The sequence below is a fragment of the Mobula hypostoma genome, chromosome 10 (assembly GCF_963921235.1).
Source record: "Mobula hypostoma chromosome 10, sMobHyp1.1, whole genome shotgun sequence".
Taxonomy (NCBI): domain Eukaryota; kingdom Metazoa; phylum Chordata; class Chondrichthyes; order Myliobatiformes; family Myliobatidae; genus Mobula; species Mobula hypostoma.
In genome coordinates this window covers 365,189-384,928 of record NC_086106.1, presented here as the reverse complement: position 1 = coordinate 384,928, position 19,740 = coordinate 365,189, and the positions used below count along the sequence as shown (strand labels likewise).

The window sequence follows — 19,740 nt, the reverse complement described above, 5'->3', positions numbered from 1 at the left end:
ACCTGATGACCAATATTTTGTTCAGAAATATTTTAAAGCTGAAATATTTTTCACTTTAAATTCCTCGGTGTCTCCTGGCCCTGGCACTTAAGTGCCATTACAGAGAAAACATGGTAATGCCTCTACTTCCATAGAAGTTTGCGAAGATTCATTATTTCACTTAAAACTTTGAAAACTTCTAATGATCCTTGGGGTGGAGATAATCCTGACTGATTGCATCATGGCCTGGTATGGAAACACGAATACCCATTAATGAAAAAGTCTACAAAAGGTAAAGGATACAGCCTAGTCCATCACAGAAAACACCACCCCAGCATTGAGCACATTTACAAGTACTGTCGCAGGAAAGCAGTATCCACTACAAGGATTCTCACCGTCCAGACCACACTCTCTTCTTGCTGCTGCCATCATTGAAGGAGGTATAGGAGCCTCAAGTCCCACATCACCGGATTCAGGAACAGCTACTAACCCTCAATCATCAGGCTCTTGAACCAGTATGAATAACTTCACTCACCCCAACACTGAACTGATTCCACAACCTATGAACTTACTTTTAAAGACTACATCTTATGTTCTCGATATTCATTGCTTATTTGTTATTATTATTTCCTTTCTATATTTGCATATAGTTGTCTTATGCACATTGTTTGTTTGATGTGTGGTTTTTCATTGATTCTATTGTGTATCTTTGTATTTACTGTGAATGCCTGAAAGAAACTGAATTTCACAGTCGTACATGGTGACATATTTGTACTTTGATAATAAATTTACTTTGAACTTTAAACCTGACAATTCAACTAATTGGTTCACAATTATCTGACACGCATTCAAACTTCAGTTTTCAGAAAAATTGTACTTCCACAGAGTTAAGGCAAATTAGTCTTGAATTTTTGGTTATTGCTATTTTAAACTTGCAGGTAGTCTCGTGTCATTCACTAAGGTTCAATTGTTGGTTGTGCAGACATGGGGCAGTGTGGTAATGTAGCAGTTAGCTAGCGAAATGCTTTACAGCGTCAGCAACCGGGATTCAATTCTTGCTTTCGGGAGCTTGCATTCTCCCCATAGCAATGTGGGTTTCCTCCCACATCCCAAATACCTACAGGTTAGGGTTAGTAAATTGTGGCATGTGGCAATATTTGTGGGCTGTCCCCAGCTCATTCTTGGACTGGGTTGGTCATTGATACCAATGACCTATTTCACAAAATGACACACTTTTCGATGCACACAATACAAATAAAGCTAATCTTTATCTACTTACATTGACAGATAGAAAGCCACAAGATTATGCAATCAGAATTCCTGAGCTTAGTTTCTAAATCTGCCCCAAGTGCCTGCTTCACTGGGGCAAATTACCTCTGCAATTTGCTGACATGCACTAATTCAAGCTGTCAGAGCTTGTAATTTGCCTGAAGCATTCCATTACGGAGATAGCCTAGAGCCTTAAGACTGCAACAAAACTTTATCCATCTGTAAATTTGGTCAGTCCAGCACTAGACTTGCTGACGAGGTGGAATCTGAATGTCAGGGAGTAAGTTGCAGCTTGTGATTATGTCCATCTTTTCTGTCACTGCTTTCAAGTCATCCAGGATTAACCGGATACTGTGAGATGCATTAATAATCCCGTTCTGGGAATTGCTGAGGTGACTGGTAGCGGTGCGGATCTCCTTGGTGGCATTCTCGTACATCTGCTTGACTGCGTGCTCCACGTTGTGGTTAAGGCGCACATTACTCTCCCTCAGCTTCTGCTGCAGAAGACTACTGTACCGCCCCTGGTGGCGAATCTTCACAGTCGGCTTCTCTTCCACCCCGGTCAAGACTTCCGGCTCTTTGTCACGGATCACGACCAGAGGCGGGAGGTTGTGCTGAATGGCTTGCTGGATGTCTTGCGTTGCTGCTTCCAGCTCGCAGCCTGCATCCTCCTCGTCGGTTTCCGATGCTTCACCAGGCACTTTTGCTCCTGCCTGCAGGATGCACGCTGGAGATGTGGACGTGAGGTAGAGTTCTTCCTCAGAGTCTGTTTCCGAGGCTTCCCCCTGAACAATGGTTAGGAACTGCACGGTGGTCATGTTGCATGTGCTCCTAAACAACAGAACACAAACTGTAATTCCATAAGGCCATAAGACATAGGAGCAGAATTAGGCCATTTGGTCCATCGAGTCTGCTCCGCCATCCAATCACAGCTATTCCTTTATTTTCTCCTCCTCAGTTCCACTCCCTGACCTTCACCCAGTAACCTTTGATGCCATGGCCAATCAAGAACCTATCAATTTCCATTTTAAATACACCCAATGACCCGGCCACCACAACAGCCTGTGGTAACAAGTTCCATAAGTTCGCCACCCTCTGACTAAACAGATTTCTCTGCATCTCTGTTTTAAATGGACGCCCCTCTATCCTGAGGCTGTGCCCTTTTGTTCTAGACACCCCACCATTGGAAAAATCACTCTCCAGGCCTTTCAACATTCAAAAAGGCTTCAATGAGATCACCTCTCGTCTTTCTAAATTCCAGCGAGTACAGGCCTAGAGCCATCAAACATTCCTCATTTGATTACGCTTTCATTCCCAGAATCATCCTTGTGAACTACTTTCACCACCATCAGATTTCAAGTTGAACTCAATCATATTGTGTTCACTGTCTCCTAAGGCTCCTTTATCTGAAGCTCCCTTATTGCCTCCAGTTCATTACATAACACCCGATCCAGTACAGCTAATCTCCTAGCAGGTTCAACAACAAACTGCTCTAAAAAGCTATCTCATAGGCATTCAACAAATTCACTCCCTTGAGTTCCATTACCAACCTGATTTTCCCCAATCTACCTGCATGTTAAAATCTCCCATGACTATCACAAGGTTGCCCTTTTGACACACCTTTTCTATTTCTTGTTGTAATCTGTAGTCCACATCCCAACTACTGTTTGGAGGCCTGTTTATAACTGCCATCAGGGTCCTTTTACCCTTGCAGTGTCGGAAAGCATTCTTTGGCAACTTGCTAAACTGGCCCTTCAGCAAATGGTGAAAAGAACAAATTCAGGAGAAAAGCCTATTTGACTGTGTCCCTACTAATTCACCTGTTGTTGAGGCATGACAAAATTAGATCTGATTCCAACAGGGGGCTGGAGACATAACATAGAACAGAACAGCACAGAACAGGCCCCTTGGCCCACAGTGGCTATACTGACAGGAATGACAAGGACAGATTTATCTCCTTACCTGTCCTAACTCACAATGGCACATAGGTCCGAAGAGGAGCCTGGGTTTAAAAAGCTTTACTGTCCTTCCCAGAATATCACATGGAGGAAGGAGGGAACTTACGATGATACACAAGATAGTACAAAATGTGAGAAATGTCGATTGCGTCGTCTCGGATCTGGGCCAACATTTGTGCCGAGCAGCACCTAATCAATTAGCTTGTTTTTTTCAGCTTTTTTCTTAAAGATGTGCCGGGTGCGTTCCAGCCACCGCTGTACCGCTGCATTCTTCACGGCCCGGAGGTTTGGGACCACTGTTATAATTGACTTGTTACTACATTCATGCAAGGAAAATATGTGCTGTATGTTTAATATTAAATTCATTTGATAAACCCCTTTAGAAACGAAACTGAGTGTATTAGCCACTTACAAGTGACTTATAGTTGACTTATCACCTATATGGGGTTGCAGGGGGTGGGGGTGCTACCTCCCTGAAATGAATTTTTGCAGGGTGGGATGTCTGAAACTTGCTCCTTGTGTCCAGTCAGTTCTTCTTCTTGGCTCCCAGACCCAACAGCAGTCTAGCTTCCTGTTAATGCTCAAATGAATGCAAAAATGTTAAATTGGTTGATAAAGCTTATATTGGGCCAGGGACTGTAGATTGGAGGTCTGGAGATGGCTTGTCCAGGGGTTGGAGGTCTATTTGTGTGTGAGTGCATGGTGGGTGAAAGGAAAAGGACTTGTTTTACTGTTGTTACCTGTGTTGTTCTACTGAACATCGTGGGTATGCTATGATGGTGCTGGCATGTGTGGAGATACTTCTTGACTGCCCCCAGGGCATCCTTGGGTTATGTTGATTGTTGGCACAGAGGATGTTTCAATGTACATGACAGATAACTGAATCTTAATTGTTCAACGTACACACACACAAGTTCCGACTTCTGACAGTGGGAAAATGGAACTAACTTGGGTAGGCATCTTGGTTGGCAAGGGCCAGCAGGCTTGTTTTCATGGTGGATGACTCTCTGATCCTGCAGGGCTCTCTAATAATTCTGCACTTTTCTCTGAGGGATCTCTTATTCATCTACATCCGACAGAACAGGTCCCGATACTGTTGAAGGAAGCGTTCCTATTGGTCCGCGGGACAGCAAATCACAGCGCAGCGTCCCTACGTCAACCAGCGCGAGCCGGGGAGAAGCGTCAATCGTTACCGGGACTGGGGGGAGGGGTGTGTTGTGGACGGAGAATTGCGACTGCTTTTCGCCATCGACCTGAAACCACTGGGTTCAGGATTAACGTGCGCTCACAGCTAGTGATCGCCCCACCGCTGCTCCCAGCACGGACTCCCGAAAGACTTACAATTTACCCGCTGTCGAAGGCCGCGTCTCCAACGGCCGCCGCGCGTCACCGGTTACGGTCACGTGATGGTAGCTAACGTGCCCCCTAGCGGTTCGGAGGCTGAACCGTCGCAAAACGGCCCCAGCGATTCCTGTCGCTGTTGAGGACAACAGCGTCCTCTGGCGACCAGACCGTGAGATGCCGGTTGAATTTACTCCTCTGGTAATGGTAACACACATTTGCTGGATTGAATGTTGAAACAGTGTTTTCTATAGCCATGATACACTATTATAGGGAGATCTGATAGGGTTTATAAGATTATGAGAAGCATAGAGACAGACAGCATCTTTTTCCCAAGGTTGAAATGTCTAATACAGGAGGGCATGCATTTAAAGTGAGAGGGGAGTAAATTTCGAGAGATGAGAGGGGCAGGTTTTTACATAGAGAGTGGTGGTGTCTGGAATGCACTGCCTGGGGTGTTGGTCTTGTTCCGATGCTGTTCTTTTCTGTGAATGAGGTGGTCAGGGATTGTTATTGCTGCAATTTTTTTGCTGTGAGGGTGGGGGAATTTTGGGGTCTGCAAGTTTTGTTTCTTTTCTTTTCGTGCCGGCCAGGGTATAGTTGATGTATTTTCTTTCATCAGCACTGATGGATTTCTGTATTCATGGCTATCTGGAGAAGACAAATATCAGAGTTGTAGTGTACATGCATACTGTTGTGATCGTTTGGTCCATAATGATGGATGAAGAAACTCGTTAAACTCTACAACAGTTTTATTGTGATAAACACCAAAACAGACCGGGCACCATAACCTGGAGAGGGAACCCAACCAGTCTCATGCACACAGAGGAGGCGACCATCACACATCCTGGTTATGGTTAGGGTGACTCACAAATACACAAGCGGATAACTGTATAATCCAAACTAAAATATAACAATAAGTGAACTGGAACTTCCCAGCATAATCCCACCAAAGCATTTTAACACAATAACAATAAACAGTACTGGTCATTAGAAATGCAGAATGCAGGGGCGGATTGTAGACCCCCCCCCCCGAAGCGTCACACTGCCCCCACTCGAGGAGCCAGCCATCCTTGGCAACCCCAGAGTCCAATACTCCCAGTGGGGGTTGACAGTGCTGACTGGGGTGCTGGGAGGGTTCCGGAGACCCCTCCCTGTTTGTGTGAGGCAAGAGGCAGGGCACACAGAGCGTCACATCCTTTGGCCTTGCTGGGTTAGTGGTGGCCAAGGGCTGACACGGTACCAGCTGGTCCTGGTGCAGCATGCCTGCCTGCTGCTGCTCAGGCAATTGCACCCGTTACACCACACTGGAGATGTAGCTGAGCACCTCTCCCGGCCCCTTCCAGTGGCTTCCCAGCCTGGGAGACAGTCCCTTCTTTTAGGAGGGGCAGTAGACCCCTACTGGGCCCCCACCATGTATTGTTGTGTTGGCACCCTAGACTGGCGGCCCGGCCCTTCTGGGACGTGCAAGCGTCGCAGCAGTGCATGAACAGCTCCACATCCTGCCTTTACCCAGGCAGTAGAAGTTTTCGCACAGCATGCCCAACATCTTTGCAACTCCAAAATGGCCGGCCCCCACCAGCCCCGTGCACCAACTGCAGCACCATGGCACGGAGCCCCCAGGGGATCTTCAGCTGCAAGTGATGTCTTCCACCGTGGGCCAACTGCCACAGTCAGAACAGCAACCCGTTGTGCACTTCCAGTGTTCCCCACTGTGAGTACAGGGCTTTGGTCTCTGGATCTAGGGCGGAGACCTTAGCCCCCTCTGGCTGTCGTCCCACTCAGCCATCCCCTTACCGGGCCAGCACAGGATCGCTTGCCCGTGGTTCAGCTGCTCTGCCGCTGGCCATTGTGAGAGTGGTGGTGGGAGCTGCTGCCTGAGCTGCCCTGCTGGAGAAACAGAGCCTCAGCACCGAGGTAGAGTGTTGCCCCTGACACATCCACACGGGACAGCAGGCCCGGGCCAATGATGCAGGACTCTCAGATGTCGGTGAGCCACACCTCATGCTCTGCTGTGTTTTTCCCCAGTGTGATGTGCAGCATCCTCTTCCTTCTCATTGCTGCATAGTCAACAGTGACTGGAGCCAGCTGGATTGCTGTTGTTGTCTACCCAGGATGGACGTTAGTGATGGTTAACCCCATGTCCACCAACGCACGGCAACTGATGCTCTCCACCGTGCAGTTCATGTATAAGCCTTGTTCTTCACCCAAATGGCCCACCCGGAGGGGCAACAATGGAGGGATTCTGCTGGAAGACTCGGGCGGTGCTGCCCACTCGCTGTTACCTGCTGGCTGTGTTGGGCTGTGGTGTGGTGTGGTGCTGGTTCAAGATAGTCCCAGGCCAAGTGGCCTGCATCGGTAGCAGAGATCGTTCTGCGTCCCACAGTGGGGACATTGTGGCACAGGTCGGCCTGTCTCACTGGCTCCTCCTCTGCCTTGGTGACACAGGCCCATGTTCGCTGCCTGTGGGGCCAAGATTGCTTCTGCACTCTCTTTGCCTCAGCCAGCGCTGATGGTGATGTTAGGCGAACATGCTGCCAAAGGCACTCTGGCATTGGCACCTTTACAAAAGTGTGGAGGGCAAACTCTTCCTGGGCCATGGGAGGGAACTGAGGGTAGCCATCCCGAGCACAGTGTTGGAGATCTGCTGCATTGCCCCCGAGCTTTCTCCCATACGGCGCCATCTGCTGCATAGTTCTTCCCTCATTGCTTCTGCCAACGGCCTCTGCTCGAAACGCCGCTCCAGCATCACCATGAAGGCCCTGTAGTCATGCTGGCGTTAGGTCAAGGAGGGCCCACAGGACATCTACCTCCAGTGCATGGGCAAGGTGCACTGCCATCTTAGTTGTACCATGCAGCAAGTTTGACTTGCGCCAGGTAAGTCTCCAGGCGGCTTCTACCATTGCATCTGGGGAGCTTCAGGGTGGACCGTGAGGCACTAATCACTGTGGCCCTTTTGTCTTCCTCTTGCTCTGGTGGCATCTGCCATGATGCCCATCCTCCCATGGCCATGGCGTCCTGAGTTCCCGGTGTGGGTCATGACGGAGGTGGGTGAAGTGCACCGCTCTGTTCCCCGGGTTGGAGAGCCTGGGTAAGCTTGCTCTGTCAAGGCTTCCTGGAAAGGCATGATGCTCCGTTCCCAGGTCCTCCCCCTGGCTCTCGTCTTTATGAACCCAGACTGCTTGCCCTCATCTTAATCCCTGGTTTTAAGGCACTCTATCTGAAGTCATAGCTCTTCAAACTTGTTGTCAATTTCACGTCCTGCTCCTTACACCAAAGTGGTGAACATTTGGCAAATAATGACAGACGAGGAAGCTCGTTAAACTTAACAACAGTTTTATTGTGATAAACACCAAAACAGACCAGGTGCCGCGGCCCGGAGAGAGAACCCAACTAAACTCATGAAGACAGAGGAGGTGACCATCACACATCCTGGTTACGGTTAGGGTAAGGCAAAAATACAGAAGCGAATTTCTGTATAACCCAAGCAAAAACGTAACAATAACTGATTTGGAACTTCTCAGCATAATCCCACAAAAGCATTTTAACACAAGGACAATAAACCGGGATGGGCTGTCGACCACGCACCCCCTGGAGCATCACAATACTTTGACAATAAGATGAATCCTTGAACCTTTTGCCCTTTTTGGTGGAGGCAGATACAATAGGGACTTTTAGGAGACATTTAGATAGGCACATGAATGTGAAGAAAATGGAAGGATATGGACATTGTGTAGGAAGAATAGATTAGTTAGCCATTTGATTACTAACTTAATTGGTTCAGCACAACATTGTGGGGCAAAGGGCCTGTTTCCGTGCTATACTGTTCTATATTCTATATGTACTGGAGTTCAACAGGTATGGCTTATTGGCCTTAGAGAAGCTCCAAAGGAAGTTCACAAGAATGATGATACAAGATAGGGTGCAGGTTCTGGAAATCTGGATCAACAGCCACACACAATACTGGAGAAACCCAGTGGATCTGGCAGTATCGATGGAGGAAAATTAACAGTTGACAATTTGGTCTGAGACTCTCCATCAATAGACAATAGGTGCAGGAGTAGGCCATTCGGCCCTTCGAGCCAGCACCACCATTCACTGTGATCATGGCTGATCATCCACAATCAGTACCCTTTTCCTGTCTTCTCCCCATATCCCTTGACTCCATTATCATTAAGAGCTCTATCTAACTCTTTTTTGAAAGAATCCAGAGAATTGGCCTCCACTGCCTTCTGAGGCAGAGCATTCCACAGAACCACAATCCTCTGTGTGAAAAATTTTTTCCTTAACTCCGTTCTAAATTGTCTACCCCTTATTCTTAAACTGTGGCCTCTGGTTCTGGACTCCCCCAACATTGGGAACGTGTTTCCTGCCTCTAGCGTGTCCAATCTCTTAATAATCTTATATGTTTCAATCAGATCCCCTCTCATCCTTCTAACTTCCAGTGTATACAACCCCCAGTCGCTCCAATCTTTCAACATATGACAGTCCCGCCATCCCGGGAATTAACCTCGTGAACCTACGCTGCACTCCCTCCATAGCAAGAATGTCCTCCCTCAAATTTGGAGACCAAAACTGTACACAATATTTCAGGTGTGGTCTCACCAGGGCTCTGTACAACTGCAGAAGGACCTCTTTGCTCCTATACTCAATTCCCCTTGTTATGAAGGCCAGCATGCCATTAGCTTTCTTCACTGCCTGCTGTACCTGCATGCTTACTTTCAGTGACTGATGAACAAGGACACCTAGATCTCGTTGTACTTCCCCTTTTCCTAACTTGACACCATTCAGATAGTAATCTGCCTTCCTGTTCTTGCCACCAAAGTGGATAATCTCACATTTATCCACATTAAACTGCATCTGCCATGCATCTGCCCACTCACTCGGCCTGCTCAAGTCACCCTGCATTCTCATAACATCCTCCTCACATTTCACACTGCCACCCAGCTTTGTGTCATCTGCAAATTTGCTAATGTTACTTTTAATCCCTTCATCTGAATCATTAATGTATATTGTAAATAGCTGCGGTCCCAGCACCAACCCTTGTGGTACCCCACTAGTCACTGCCTGCCATTCTGAAAAGGATCCATTAATCCCTACTCTTTGTTTCCTGTCTGCCAACCAATTTTCTATCCATGTCAGTACCCTACCCCCAATACCATTTGCTTTAATTTTGCACACTAACCTCCTATGTGGGACCTTATCAAAGGCCTTCTGCAAGTCCAGGTACACTACACCCACTGGCTTTCCCATGTCCATTTTCATAGTTACATCCTCAAAAAATTCCAGAAGATTAGTCAAGCATGATTTCCCCTTCGTAAATCCATGCTGACTCGGACATATTCTGCCACTGCTATCCAAATATGCTGCTATTACGTCTTTTATAATTGATTCCAGCATCTTCCCCAGCACTGATGTCAGACTAACTGGTCTATAATTGCCTGTTTTCTCTCTCCCTCCTTTCTTAAAAAGTGGAATAACATTAGCCACCCTCCAGTCCTCAGGAACTGATCCTGAATCTATAGGACATTGGAAAATGATTACCAATGCGTCCACAATTTCTATTATCAACACAGACAAAATGCTGGAGGAACTCAGTGGGTCAGGCAATACAACCAAAATGTGATGAAGTGATTTAGCAGAGAACGTGAACTGTTCATTATCTTCCATAGATTCTGCCTAATCTGCTGAGTTCCTCCAGCATTTTGTATGTGTTGCTTCTCAAGAATGATCCCAGGAATGAAAGTTTTAACCTATGAGTAGTGTTTGATGTTCCTGAAGGCCTGAATAGAATGGATGTGTATCTGTAGCTGAGATGAGAAATTTCTTCAGTCACAGGGTGGTGAATTTGTAGGATTTGTTGCCACAGAGGTCTGTTCAAAGTTCAAAATAAATTTATTATCTAAGTATCTAAATATATTTGTGTCGCTATACAGTACGTATACTACCCTGACATTCATTTTCTCCTCAGCATTCCCAATAGGACAAAGAAATACAATAGAATCAATGAAAGACAATACACAAAGTCTAACAAACAGCCAATGTGCAAATACTATAATGATGATAATATTAATAATAATAATAGCGCATAGGTTGTGGAATCAGTTCAGTGTTGAAATGAGTGAGGTTATCCACGCTGGTTCAGGAGTCTGATAGTTGATGGTTATTAACTGTTCCTGAAGCTGGTGGTGTGGGACCCAAGGTTACTATACCTCCTTCCCAAAGGCAGTAACAAAAAGAGAGCATGACCTGAATGGGGGCTGGGGTCCTTGATGCTGGTTTATTGTGGAGGATAAGTCATTGACTTAGATTGAGTTGGGTTGAGTGTTTAAGGATTATGGAAAGAAGGCAGGAAAATATGATTTAAAACAAAATCAGCTATGACTGAGGGGACAAATGACCTAATTCTGGTCCTGTATCTAATGGTCTTAGAGGTGATACTACTTTTGCTTAAAGTCTCAGTTGGTTATGAGTACAGACTGAAGAAGTTCAAAGCTTTGTTGTTTGGAAATGTCTCCAGAACTGAGAGCACATATCTGGGAATTTTTCTTCACAGTAAATTCGACTGAGGAAGGCAAGCGAATGTATCTTCAGATCAAAGTTTAAAGTTCAAAGTACAAATTAAAATTTATTATCAGATGAAATATATGTCACCAATACAACCCTGAGATTCTTTTTCCTGCGGGCATACTCAGCAAATCTACAGAACAGTAACTGCAAACAGGATCAATGAGCAACAAGCTATGCAAATGCAAAATGTAAATAAATAGCAATAAATAATGAGTGTGAAATAACAAGATAAAGTTTCCTTAAAGCGAGACCATCAGTTGTGGGAACACCAGAAATAGAGTGAGTGTAGTTATCCCCTTTTGTTCAAGACCCTGATGGCTGGGAGGTAGTAACTGTTCTTGAACCTGGTGGTGGGAGTCCTGAGGCTCTTATACCCTTCTTCCTGATAGCAGCAGCGAGGAAAGAGCATGGCCTGGGTGGCGAGGATCTTTGATGGTGGATGCTGCTTTTCGATGGCAACCATTCATGTACTCAATGATGTGCTCAATGGTTGGGAAGGATTTGCCCGTGATGTACTGGGCTGAATCCACTACTTTTTGTATGATTTTCCACTCAAAGGCATTGATGTTCCCATACCAGCCCATGATGCAGCCAGTCAACACATTTTCTACCATATATCCATAGAAGTTTACCAAGGTTTTTGATGACATGCCAAATCTCGGCAGATTCCTGAGGAAGTAGAGGCGCTGTTGTGCTTTCTTTATATGATGGGACCAGGACAGGTTCTCAGAGATAGTGACACCCAGGAATTTAAAGTTACTTGCCCTCTCCACTTCTGATACTCTGGTGAGTACTGGCTCATGAACCTCTGGTTTCCCTCTCCTGAAGTCTACAATCAATTCCTTGGTCTTGCTGACCTTGATTGAGAGGTTGTTGTTATTACACCACTCAGTCAAATTTTCATTCTCCCTCCTGAATGCTGATTCATCACGATGTTTGATATGGCCCTCAATAGTGGTGTCATCAGCAAATTTGTATATGGTTTCGGAGATGTACTTAGCCACACAATCATAGATGCCTTCGATGGCAAAATTCAGGAATTGTTTCCGGAATTTTTTCACAGAAAAAAAGTGAATACCCTGAAATTATCTAGTAAGGAATTGAATGCAAGAATGATTGAACCTTTCTAAATAGATTAAAGTGGTTTAAATTATTTTCTTCATCATTAACAATCAGAATCAACTTTATTGTCATAGACATAAGGCATGAAATCTGTTGTTTTGTAGCAGCAGTACAGTGCAGGCATGACACATTACTGTAAGTTACATTGAAAAATAAAAAGTAGTGTAAGAGAGGAATAGTGAGGTAGTGTTCACGAGTTCATTTTCCTTATAGAAATCTGTTGGCAGAGGGGAAGAAGTTGTCCATTAAATGTTCAGCGTGGGTCTTCAGGCTCCAGTAACTCCGCCCTTAAGTATCTCCTGTACCTAATATAGTGACCACTGAGTGCATGTTGTGAATTTCTGCTGCTGCAGCCCATCCACTTCAAGGTACAAAGTGTTGTGCCACGGGGTTCTGAGTTCAATTCCGGCATCTTCTGTAAGAAGTGAGTACTGTATATCCTCCCCGTGAATGTGTGGATTTCAACTGGGTGCCCCGGTTTTCTCCCACAGCCCAAAGACCTATGGTTAGTAGGTTAATTGTTCATTGCAAATTGTCCTCTGATTCGGCTAGTATTAAATATGTGAGATGCTGGGTGGCATGGCTTGTTGGGCCGGAAGGGCCTGTTCCACGTTGTATTTCTAACTAACTAACTAACTAAATCAATCAATCAGTCTAGAAAAAAAATAGGAGGAAAAATGGTTGATTTTGATCTTGGCACTCCCCAGCTGTTTGTAAGTCACAACGGCTGTGATGAGAGAACGAGCAGGCACAGGAAGAACATTCGGCTTCAGTGACTCCGCTCTGCTTGGCTTGACCCAGTCCCTGATTATTGCAGCTATTGGGGGTGTGTTGGGGGGGTGGTGGTGGTGAAACAAGAGAAAACATGAAGAAATGTCCGGTTGCACCAGCCAGAAGATGCCTGCAGCCCTGTAGAAGCTGATCATCCATCCCCAGGCGTCGTCTGAACACCCGTCCACGCGTATTTATTTATTGAGAGATACAGTGTGATAACAGGCTCTTCCTGCCCAACCAGCCCACACCACCCAATTATATCCATGTAGACAATGAACCTACTAACACGTGTTTTTGGACTGTGATAACTCATTTCTCATACTCTGTGGGGAAAAACGTTGCTCTTCAACTTCCCTTTAAATCTACGCCCAATACTTGTCGACTCTTCTACCTTGCGGAAAAGACTTACTATTCACTTTCTCTATGGTCGTGATGATTTAACATACCTCTGTAACGTCACCCTTCAGCCTTATACGCTCCAGGGAAAAGCTGCCCCAGTCTATCCAGTCAGAACTCAAGCCCTCCAGAACAAGACCTGACACCTTATTAACTGCTCTGGAACTCTGAGGTAGTATGGATATCCAGAGCACAAAGATTGCAGCCTACTCCTTAGGATATAGCAGTGTACAATAAATAGAGAATATTCTTGAAACAGCAGGTACTTATATTTTACAGAGAAAACACAGTACAGTGCATGTTAATGATATTACCTGCCCTTGGGGGTGTTGTAGTGAACAGTAACAATGTGTATTCCAGGATTGAATGGCTTGTCATCTGAAGAGTGTCTGATGGTTGTAGGCCTGTATTGACTAGAATTCAGAGAAATGAGGAGTGACCTTATTGAAACCTATTGAATGTGAAAGGCCTTGATAGAGTGGATGTGGAGAGGATGGTTCCTGTGGTGGGAGAGTCCAAGACCAGAGGACACAGCCTCAGAGTCGAGGGCTATCCTTTTAGAATGAAGATGAGGAGGAATTTCTTTAGCCTGTGAATGGTGAATCTGTGGAATTCTTTGCCACAGGCAGCTGTGGAGTCCAAGTCTTTATGTATATTTAAGGCAGAGGTTGATAGATTGTTGATTGGTCAGGGCATGAAGGGATATGTGGAGAAGGCAGGAGATTGGGGCTGAGAGGAAAATTAGATCAGCCTTGATGAAATGGTGGAGCAGAATGGGCTAATTGGGCCAAGTGGCCTAATTCTGCTCCTATATCTTATGGTCTTATATTGTAAAGATTAGCAGCCACAGTGTACAATAAAAAGCAACAAGAGACAGTTTGGTTGAAAATTGCATAATTGGAGGATAGAAATGGAGCAGAAAGAGAGAGTTGGATTGTTTGACCTTGAATCTGAAGCACAATACTGGAGGAAACTATGTTGTGATCTCGGAGACCCCTAATGCAGGAGTGACCAATGTGGAGACTGCAAAGAGGATGAGGACTTGTCATTCATCAGCTTAATGCAATGGCGGACCTGTTGTTGGCAGATTCGATGGAAAAGATATGAAGTTACTGCCGTGAAAGTGCAATGTTACATTGCTGCTGTATTTTCTATACCTTGCCCTGTGAAAGTCAGTTTACATTCATTTTAGAAAACGCTTAACATCAACATGCAATCACTGTCCAATTGTGAAGAGCTGCTGCACACCATGTTCTTGAAACTGTTAGCAATAGCAATTTTGTACAGATCAGAGAACAAAGGACATCAGCATCCTGATTAAATGCCATAAAATTGCCTGCCCCTTGAAAACCCCATTTCTATGGCTGTTATAATCAAAAGATTATCTTACATTAATGCATTTTGCTATGTGTGATAATGCCTCCAAGGTTTGATGTAGCAACCCACAGTGAGAAGAGGGGTTCTTTTATATACAGTTGACATGTTATCTATCATCAGTCAGTAGTAGGGATCCAGCTGTAGACACGTCATGTATCACACTGGTGACCAATTGATTGGCACTTATGGGGGTTCATTGTTTATCGAGGGTGTGCACACATTTACACTGCGGCTACTGGAATCCATACATCAAAACCAGCAGATTGTAAGAGGCGATTAAATTCCTTAAAGTGATGCTAGCAGAAACAGAACTGTGAACCTGTTCTGTCACAGTTTTGTCTGTAGTGAGCAGAGAAAATTCTTACACAAGTTGCTTCTACTCCAATTATATAGGTTCTGAGATGGCAGAAGAATGTTGTATACGAGAAGCTTTAGGGCAGCTGGTGGGGTTGCTTGGCATGTTGTGATGGGACTCCATCCACATGCTGCCACTCAAAATGCTTGGTACCTTTCTAGATGCTCTTTCTTCAATCTGATCGGTCATGGACAGAGAGTGAAACAACATGGAAACAGGATTCTCACCCTGACTTGCTCCTGGCCACTAAGTTGCCTGTAGTAATCTTATGTATTGCAATGTACTGCTGTGACAAAATAAACAAATTTCATGACATATGTGAGTGATGATAAACCTGATTCTGATATGGATTTCTATTGTGGACTGAGAGTGGGAAAGAGGCAGGGAGAGGGGAATCATGGTCGGAAAAAGAGGAATGGAGAGGGGAGGGAGTGGGAAGCACCAGAGAGATATTCAGTAATGATCAATAAGCCAGTTGTTTGGAATCATATGACCTTGCTTAGTGTCTCAGGACTGGGTGTGCCTGCACCCCCACCCCAATCAGTCAATCCAGTCTCTCCTGATAGTGAGAACAAACCATCCCAGACAACATCCTGGTGAATCTCCTCTCTATTCTCTTCTGTCATGTTCCTCTTTCACTGTGGTGCCCAGAACTGCATACTGGTCCAATTTGTGTGTTGTACAGTTATGCCATAATCTCCATGCTCTATCTGATGCATTGGAAGATCTATTGACATAAATTCCAGGGTCCCTCTGTTCCTCAGAGCTTCCTCGGATCCGTGTTATGTATATCCTCATTTTATTTGTTCTCCAAAAATTCAACACTTCACATTTTAAAATTCCATTTGCTGATTCTCTGCTCCCTAACTACTCATTAATGTCATACTGTAGCCAAAGTCCGCCTCCTCGTTATCAAAAACAGCACCAATTTTCATGACGTGTGTAAGCTTCGTAATAATAGCTCATACATTCATTCTCAGCTTCTTCATGTATATAATTTAGCTTTCATTGATTTTATAAGTTGTTTTGTAATAAGTTGCCTGTACAAACAACCAGCATAGAATATTAGTGATTTGCACCATCTTCCATGTATGAAACAGTACAAATATCTTGCAGCAGCAGGAAATGTAAAAATTGGAGATGATCTTGTTTAAAGTTGATGAATGATGCTGGAGAAACTGCGGTGCCAGGTTTCTACATGTGCTGCATCTGTTGGCTTTGTTGCAATGGTGGTTGATATGCCATGTTCTGTTTTCCTCCTCAGCAACTTGTCACTCCCTAATTATTCAGGAACAAGAACCCTGTCTTGTTTTTTTCTTTATCCTTCATTCCTCACTAAAGTTTTCCATGGGTGTTCATCATACCCTCGGCATTTGTACAGGTTATTTAATTCAACGCACATAGTGGTTTGTCTCAGGATGACAAGGTAACTGATTCCAGGAAGTGAATCTGAACCCCGACTTTAGTTTTCCATGGGTGTTCATAGTACTCTCGGCCAGTGGTATAGGCTATTTAATTCAACACACATAGTGATTTGTCCCAAGATCACAAGGTAACTGATGCCAGGAAATGAATCTTATGACTGATGTGAAATTACCTAGAAATCATTGTTGTGGTGTTTGATTCCGAAGACATAAATACATGTTATATTTTAGATAAATCTTCACAGAAAGCAGCAGTGTAACTAAAATTTTCAGTAGAAATATACATTCAGTGGCTATATTATCAGGTACACCTGTACACCGACTCGTTGATGCAGGTATCTAATCAGCCAATCATGTGGCAGCAACTCAACACATAAAAGGATGTAGACATGGTCAAGAGGTTCAGTTGATGTTCCAACCAAACATCAGACTGGGAAGGAATGTGATTTAGGTGATTTTGATCATTGAATGATTGTTAGTGACAGAGGGGGTGTTTTGAGTATCTCAGAAACTACTGATTTCCTAGGATTTTAACACACAACAGTCTCTAGAATTTATAGAGAATGGTGTGAGAAACAAAAATAATCCAGTGACTGAATGAGAGAGGCCAGAGGAGAATGGCCAGACTGATTCCTGCTGATAGGAAGGTTACAGTAACTCAAACGCCATGCATTACAACAGTGGTGTGCAGAAGATCATCTCTGAAAGGACTACATGTCAAACCTTGAAGTAGATGGGCTGCAACAGCAGACGTCCACACCAGATTCTATTCCTGTACCTAATAAAAGTGGCATTTGACTATATAGACAAGCTTTGTTCAGGAAATAACAAATAAATAAATATGCTCATGTAAATAATAAATGTTATGTTTGTTAATTTCCTGCTGTACTCAAATTGTACTTGAGCACAAACAATCGACACACAGAGCCTTGAGCACAAGGGGTCCTTCCTGGCACCTCGGGGTATAATTGAACCTGAGCACTAACAATCAATCCAGGCAATATCTTGGGCATAAGGGGTCCTTCCTGGCACCTTGAGGTCTATGCAAAGACTGCACAGAAGGTCTTGTATTGAAGAGAGTCTGGGACCAGAGAGCACAACCTCAGAATAGTAGGATGTCCCTCTAGAACAGATGAGGAGGATTTTCTTGAGCCAGAGAATGGTGAATCTTTGAATTCATTGCTACAGACAGTTTGTCATTGACTATGTTTAAAGTGGAGTTTGATAGGTTCTTGATTAGTAAGGGTGTCAAAGGTTACAGGGAGAAGGCAGGTGAATAGATAGAGAAGGAAAACAAATCAGCCATGATTGAGTGGTGGAACAGACTCAACGGGTCAAATAAGGTGATAAAATATAGAAGCAGAATTAGGACACTTGTCTGTCAAATATTCTCAAACTCAGGGGTTCCCAACCTGTTAATGGTAGGAGTCCATGGCATAGAAAAAAGGTTGGAAACATCTGTTAACTCTAATAACACATCTCAAAGTTGCTGGTGAATGCAGCAGGCCAGGCAGCATCTCTAGGAAGAGGCACAGTCGATGTTTTGGGCCGAGACCCTTCATCAGGACTAACTGAAGGAAGAGCTAGTAAGAGATTTGAAAGTGGGAGGGGGAGGGGAAGATCCAAAATGATAGGAGAAAACAGGAGGGGGAGGGATGGAGCCAAGAGCTGGACAGGTGATTACTTTACCTTTTCCTAGAGATGCTGCCTGGCCTGCTGTGTTCACCAGCAACTTTGATTGTGTTGCTTGAATTTCCAGCATCTGCAGAATTCCTGTTGTTTGCTATAACTCGAATCTCTGGTTATCCACTCAATCTATGCATTTTACCCTCCAGATGTAGGGCTTGGAATCCTTTAGCAAATAATATGATTTGATGGTGGGAATGTTGTTGTCTTTTTTTTTGAATGGATGAAAAGACTCAAGTTTGTTCTGATTTTTGTCTGTGCTGTGGTCTAGTAAGGATGGGGAATTGTCTCAGCTCTTTCCCTGTGCATATTCTCATCCCTGCCATCTCACTATTGGCTCTCCACTGAGCCCATTAATGGCTGTACTCTGAGATTCCCCAAGAAATTTCATCTCCTCTCACCGGAGGGGAATGGAAATAGCAAATCCCCACATGAGGGGTTAATGTCAATGAGCCTAGTGCGGATTCCGAGAAAATAATTCCCTGAGACTGATGGCATCATGGATTATGAGACAAAGAAATGAAATCACTTTCCATTTAAACAGGCAGAATTTTGGACAGATGTTTAAGACTTTTGGAATTAATGTTGAATTACTGGATCAGATCAGTTTAATGTAATGTATTCTGGACGGTTAGTGGGAAAGCTTTTGGCACATTGGTCTTCATAAATCAATGTATTGAGTACAGGAGTTGGGATGTTATATTGAAATTCTGTAAGATGTTGCTAAGGCCTAATTTGGAGTATAGTGTGAAGTTTTTGTCAATGGCCCACAGGAAAGATATAAACTAGATTGAAAGAATACACAGAAAATTTATAAGATATTGCCAGATCTGGAGGACCTGAGTTGTAAGAAAAGATTGAATAGGCTAGGACTGTATTCCGTCGCATAGAAGATTGAGAGAAGATTTGATAGAGGTACACAAAATTATGAGAGCTATAGATAGGGTAAATGCAAGGAGGCTTTTTTCACTGAGGTTGGGAGGGACTACAACCAGAGGTCATGGGTTAAGGGTGAAAGGTGAGAAATTTAAGGCAAACATGAGGGGCAACTACTTCACTCAGAGGTTGTGAGTGTGGAACCAGCTGCCAGCCCAATTGGTCCATGCAAGCTTGATTTCAAAATTTAAGAGCCATTGAGATAGGTACATGGATGGTAGGAGTACACAGGGTTATGGTCCTGGTGCAGGTCAATGGGAGTAGGCACTTTAAATGGTTCAGCATGGACTAGAAGGGCCTGTTTCTGCACTGTACTTTTCTATGACCCTTTGACTCTAATTGTAATAGAACATATGATTTACTCTTAGACCTGAGCATAATAATTTTATTCTGTAATCAAGACCTAGTCTGCTACCTAAGTCTTCCTGTCACCACCAATGTGTTATCAAAGTGTAGTTTTACTGGTAATCTCGTAAACTAAGAATGTAAAAGCTGTACCAAATTCATGTCCAAGTAGATCTGCTTTGACGGGTCTTCTGGTGTGCTGTGCACC

At 44.4% G+C, this 19,740-nt stretch overlaps 2 protein-coding genes across 3 annotated transcripts in view; both read right to left on the bottom strand.

The window, feature by feature from the left end:
* The window catches only part of si:ch1073-83n3.2 (uncharacterized), a 173,723-nt gene that overhangs the window by 83,970 nt on the left and 70,013 nt on the right, over positions 1-19,740 (bottom strand). The window lies entirely within an intron of this gene.
* Positions 1,229-4,780, bottom strand: bloc1s3 (biogenesis of lysosomal organelles complex-1, subunit 3). The gene is made up of 2 exons (XM_063059841.1): positions 4,548-4,780; positions 1,229-2,079 (listed from the first exon to the last, which is right to left on the bottom strand). Exons 1-2 carry the CDS (start codon positions 4,763-4,765, stop codon positions 1,491-1,493), a joined length of 807 nt encoding a protein of 268 aa, XP_062915911.1. The 5' UTR covers positions 4,766-4,780; the 3' UTR covers positions 1,229-1,490.

What these genes read in the sequence shown, in the direction of transcription:
- bloc1s3 (XM_063059841.1), bottom strand. Translation starts at nt 4,765, where the DNA reads ATGTGTGTTACCATTACCAGAGGAGTAAATTCAACCGGCATCTCACGG. An exon ending in CCTTCGACAGCGGGTAAATT is followed by an intron (nt 2,080 to 4,547) that starts GTAAGTCTTTCG and finishes TCTGTTGTTTAG; the next exon opens with GAGCACATGCAACATGACCA.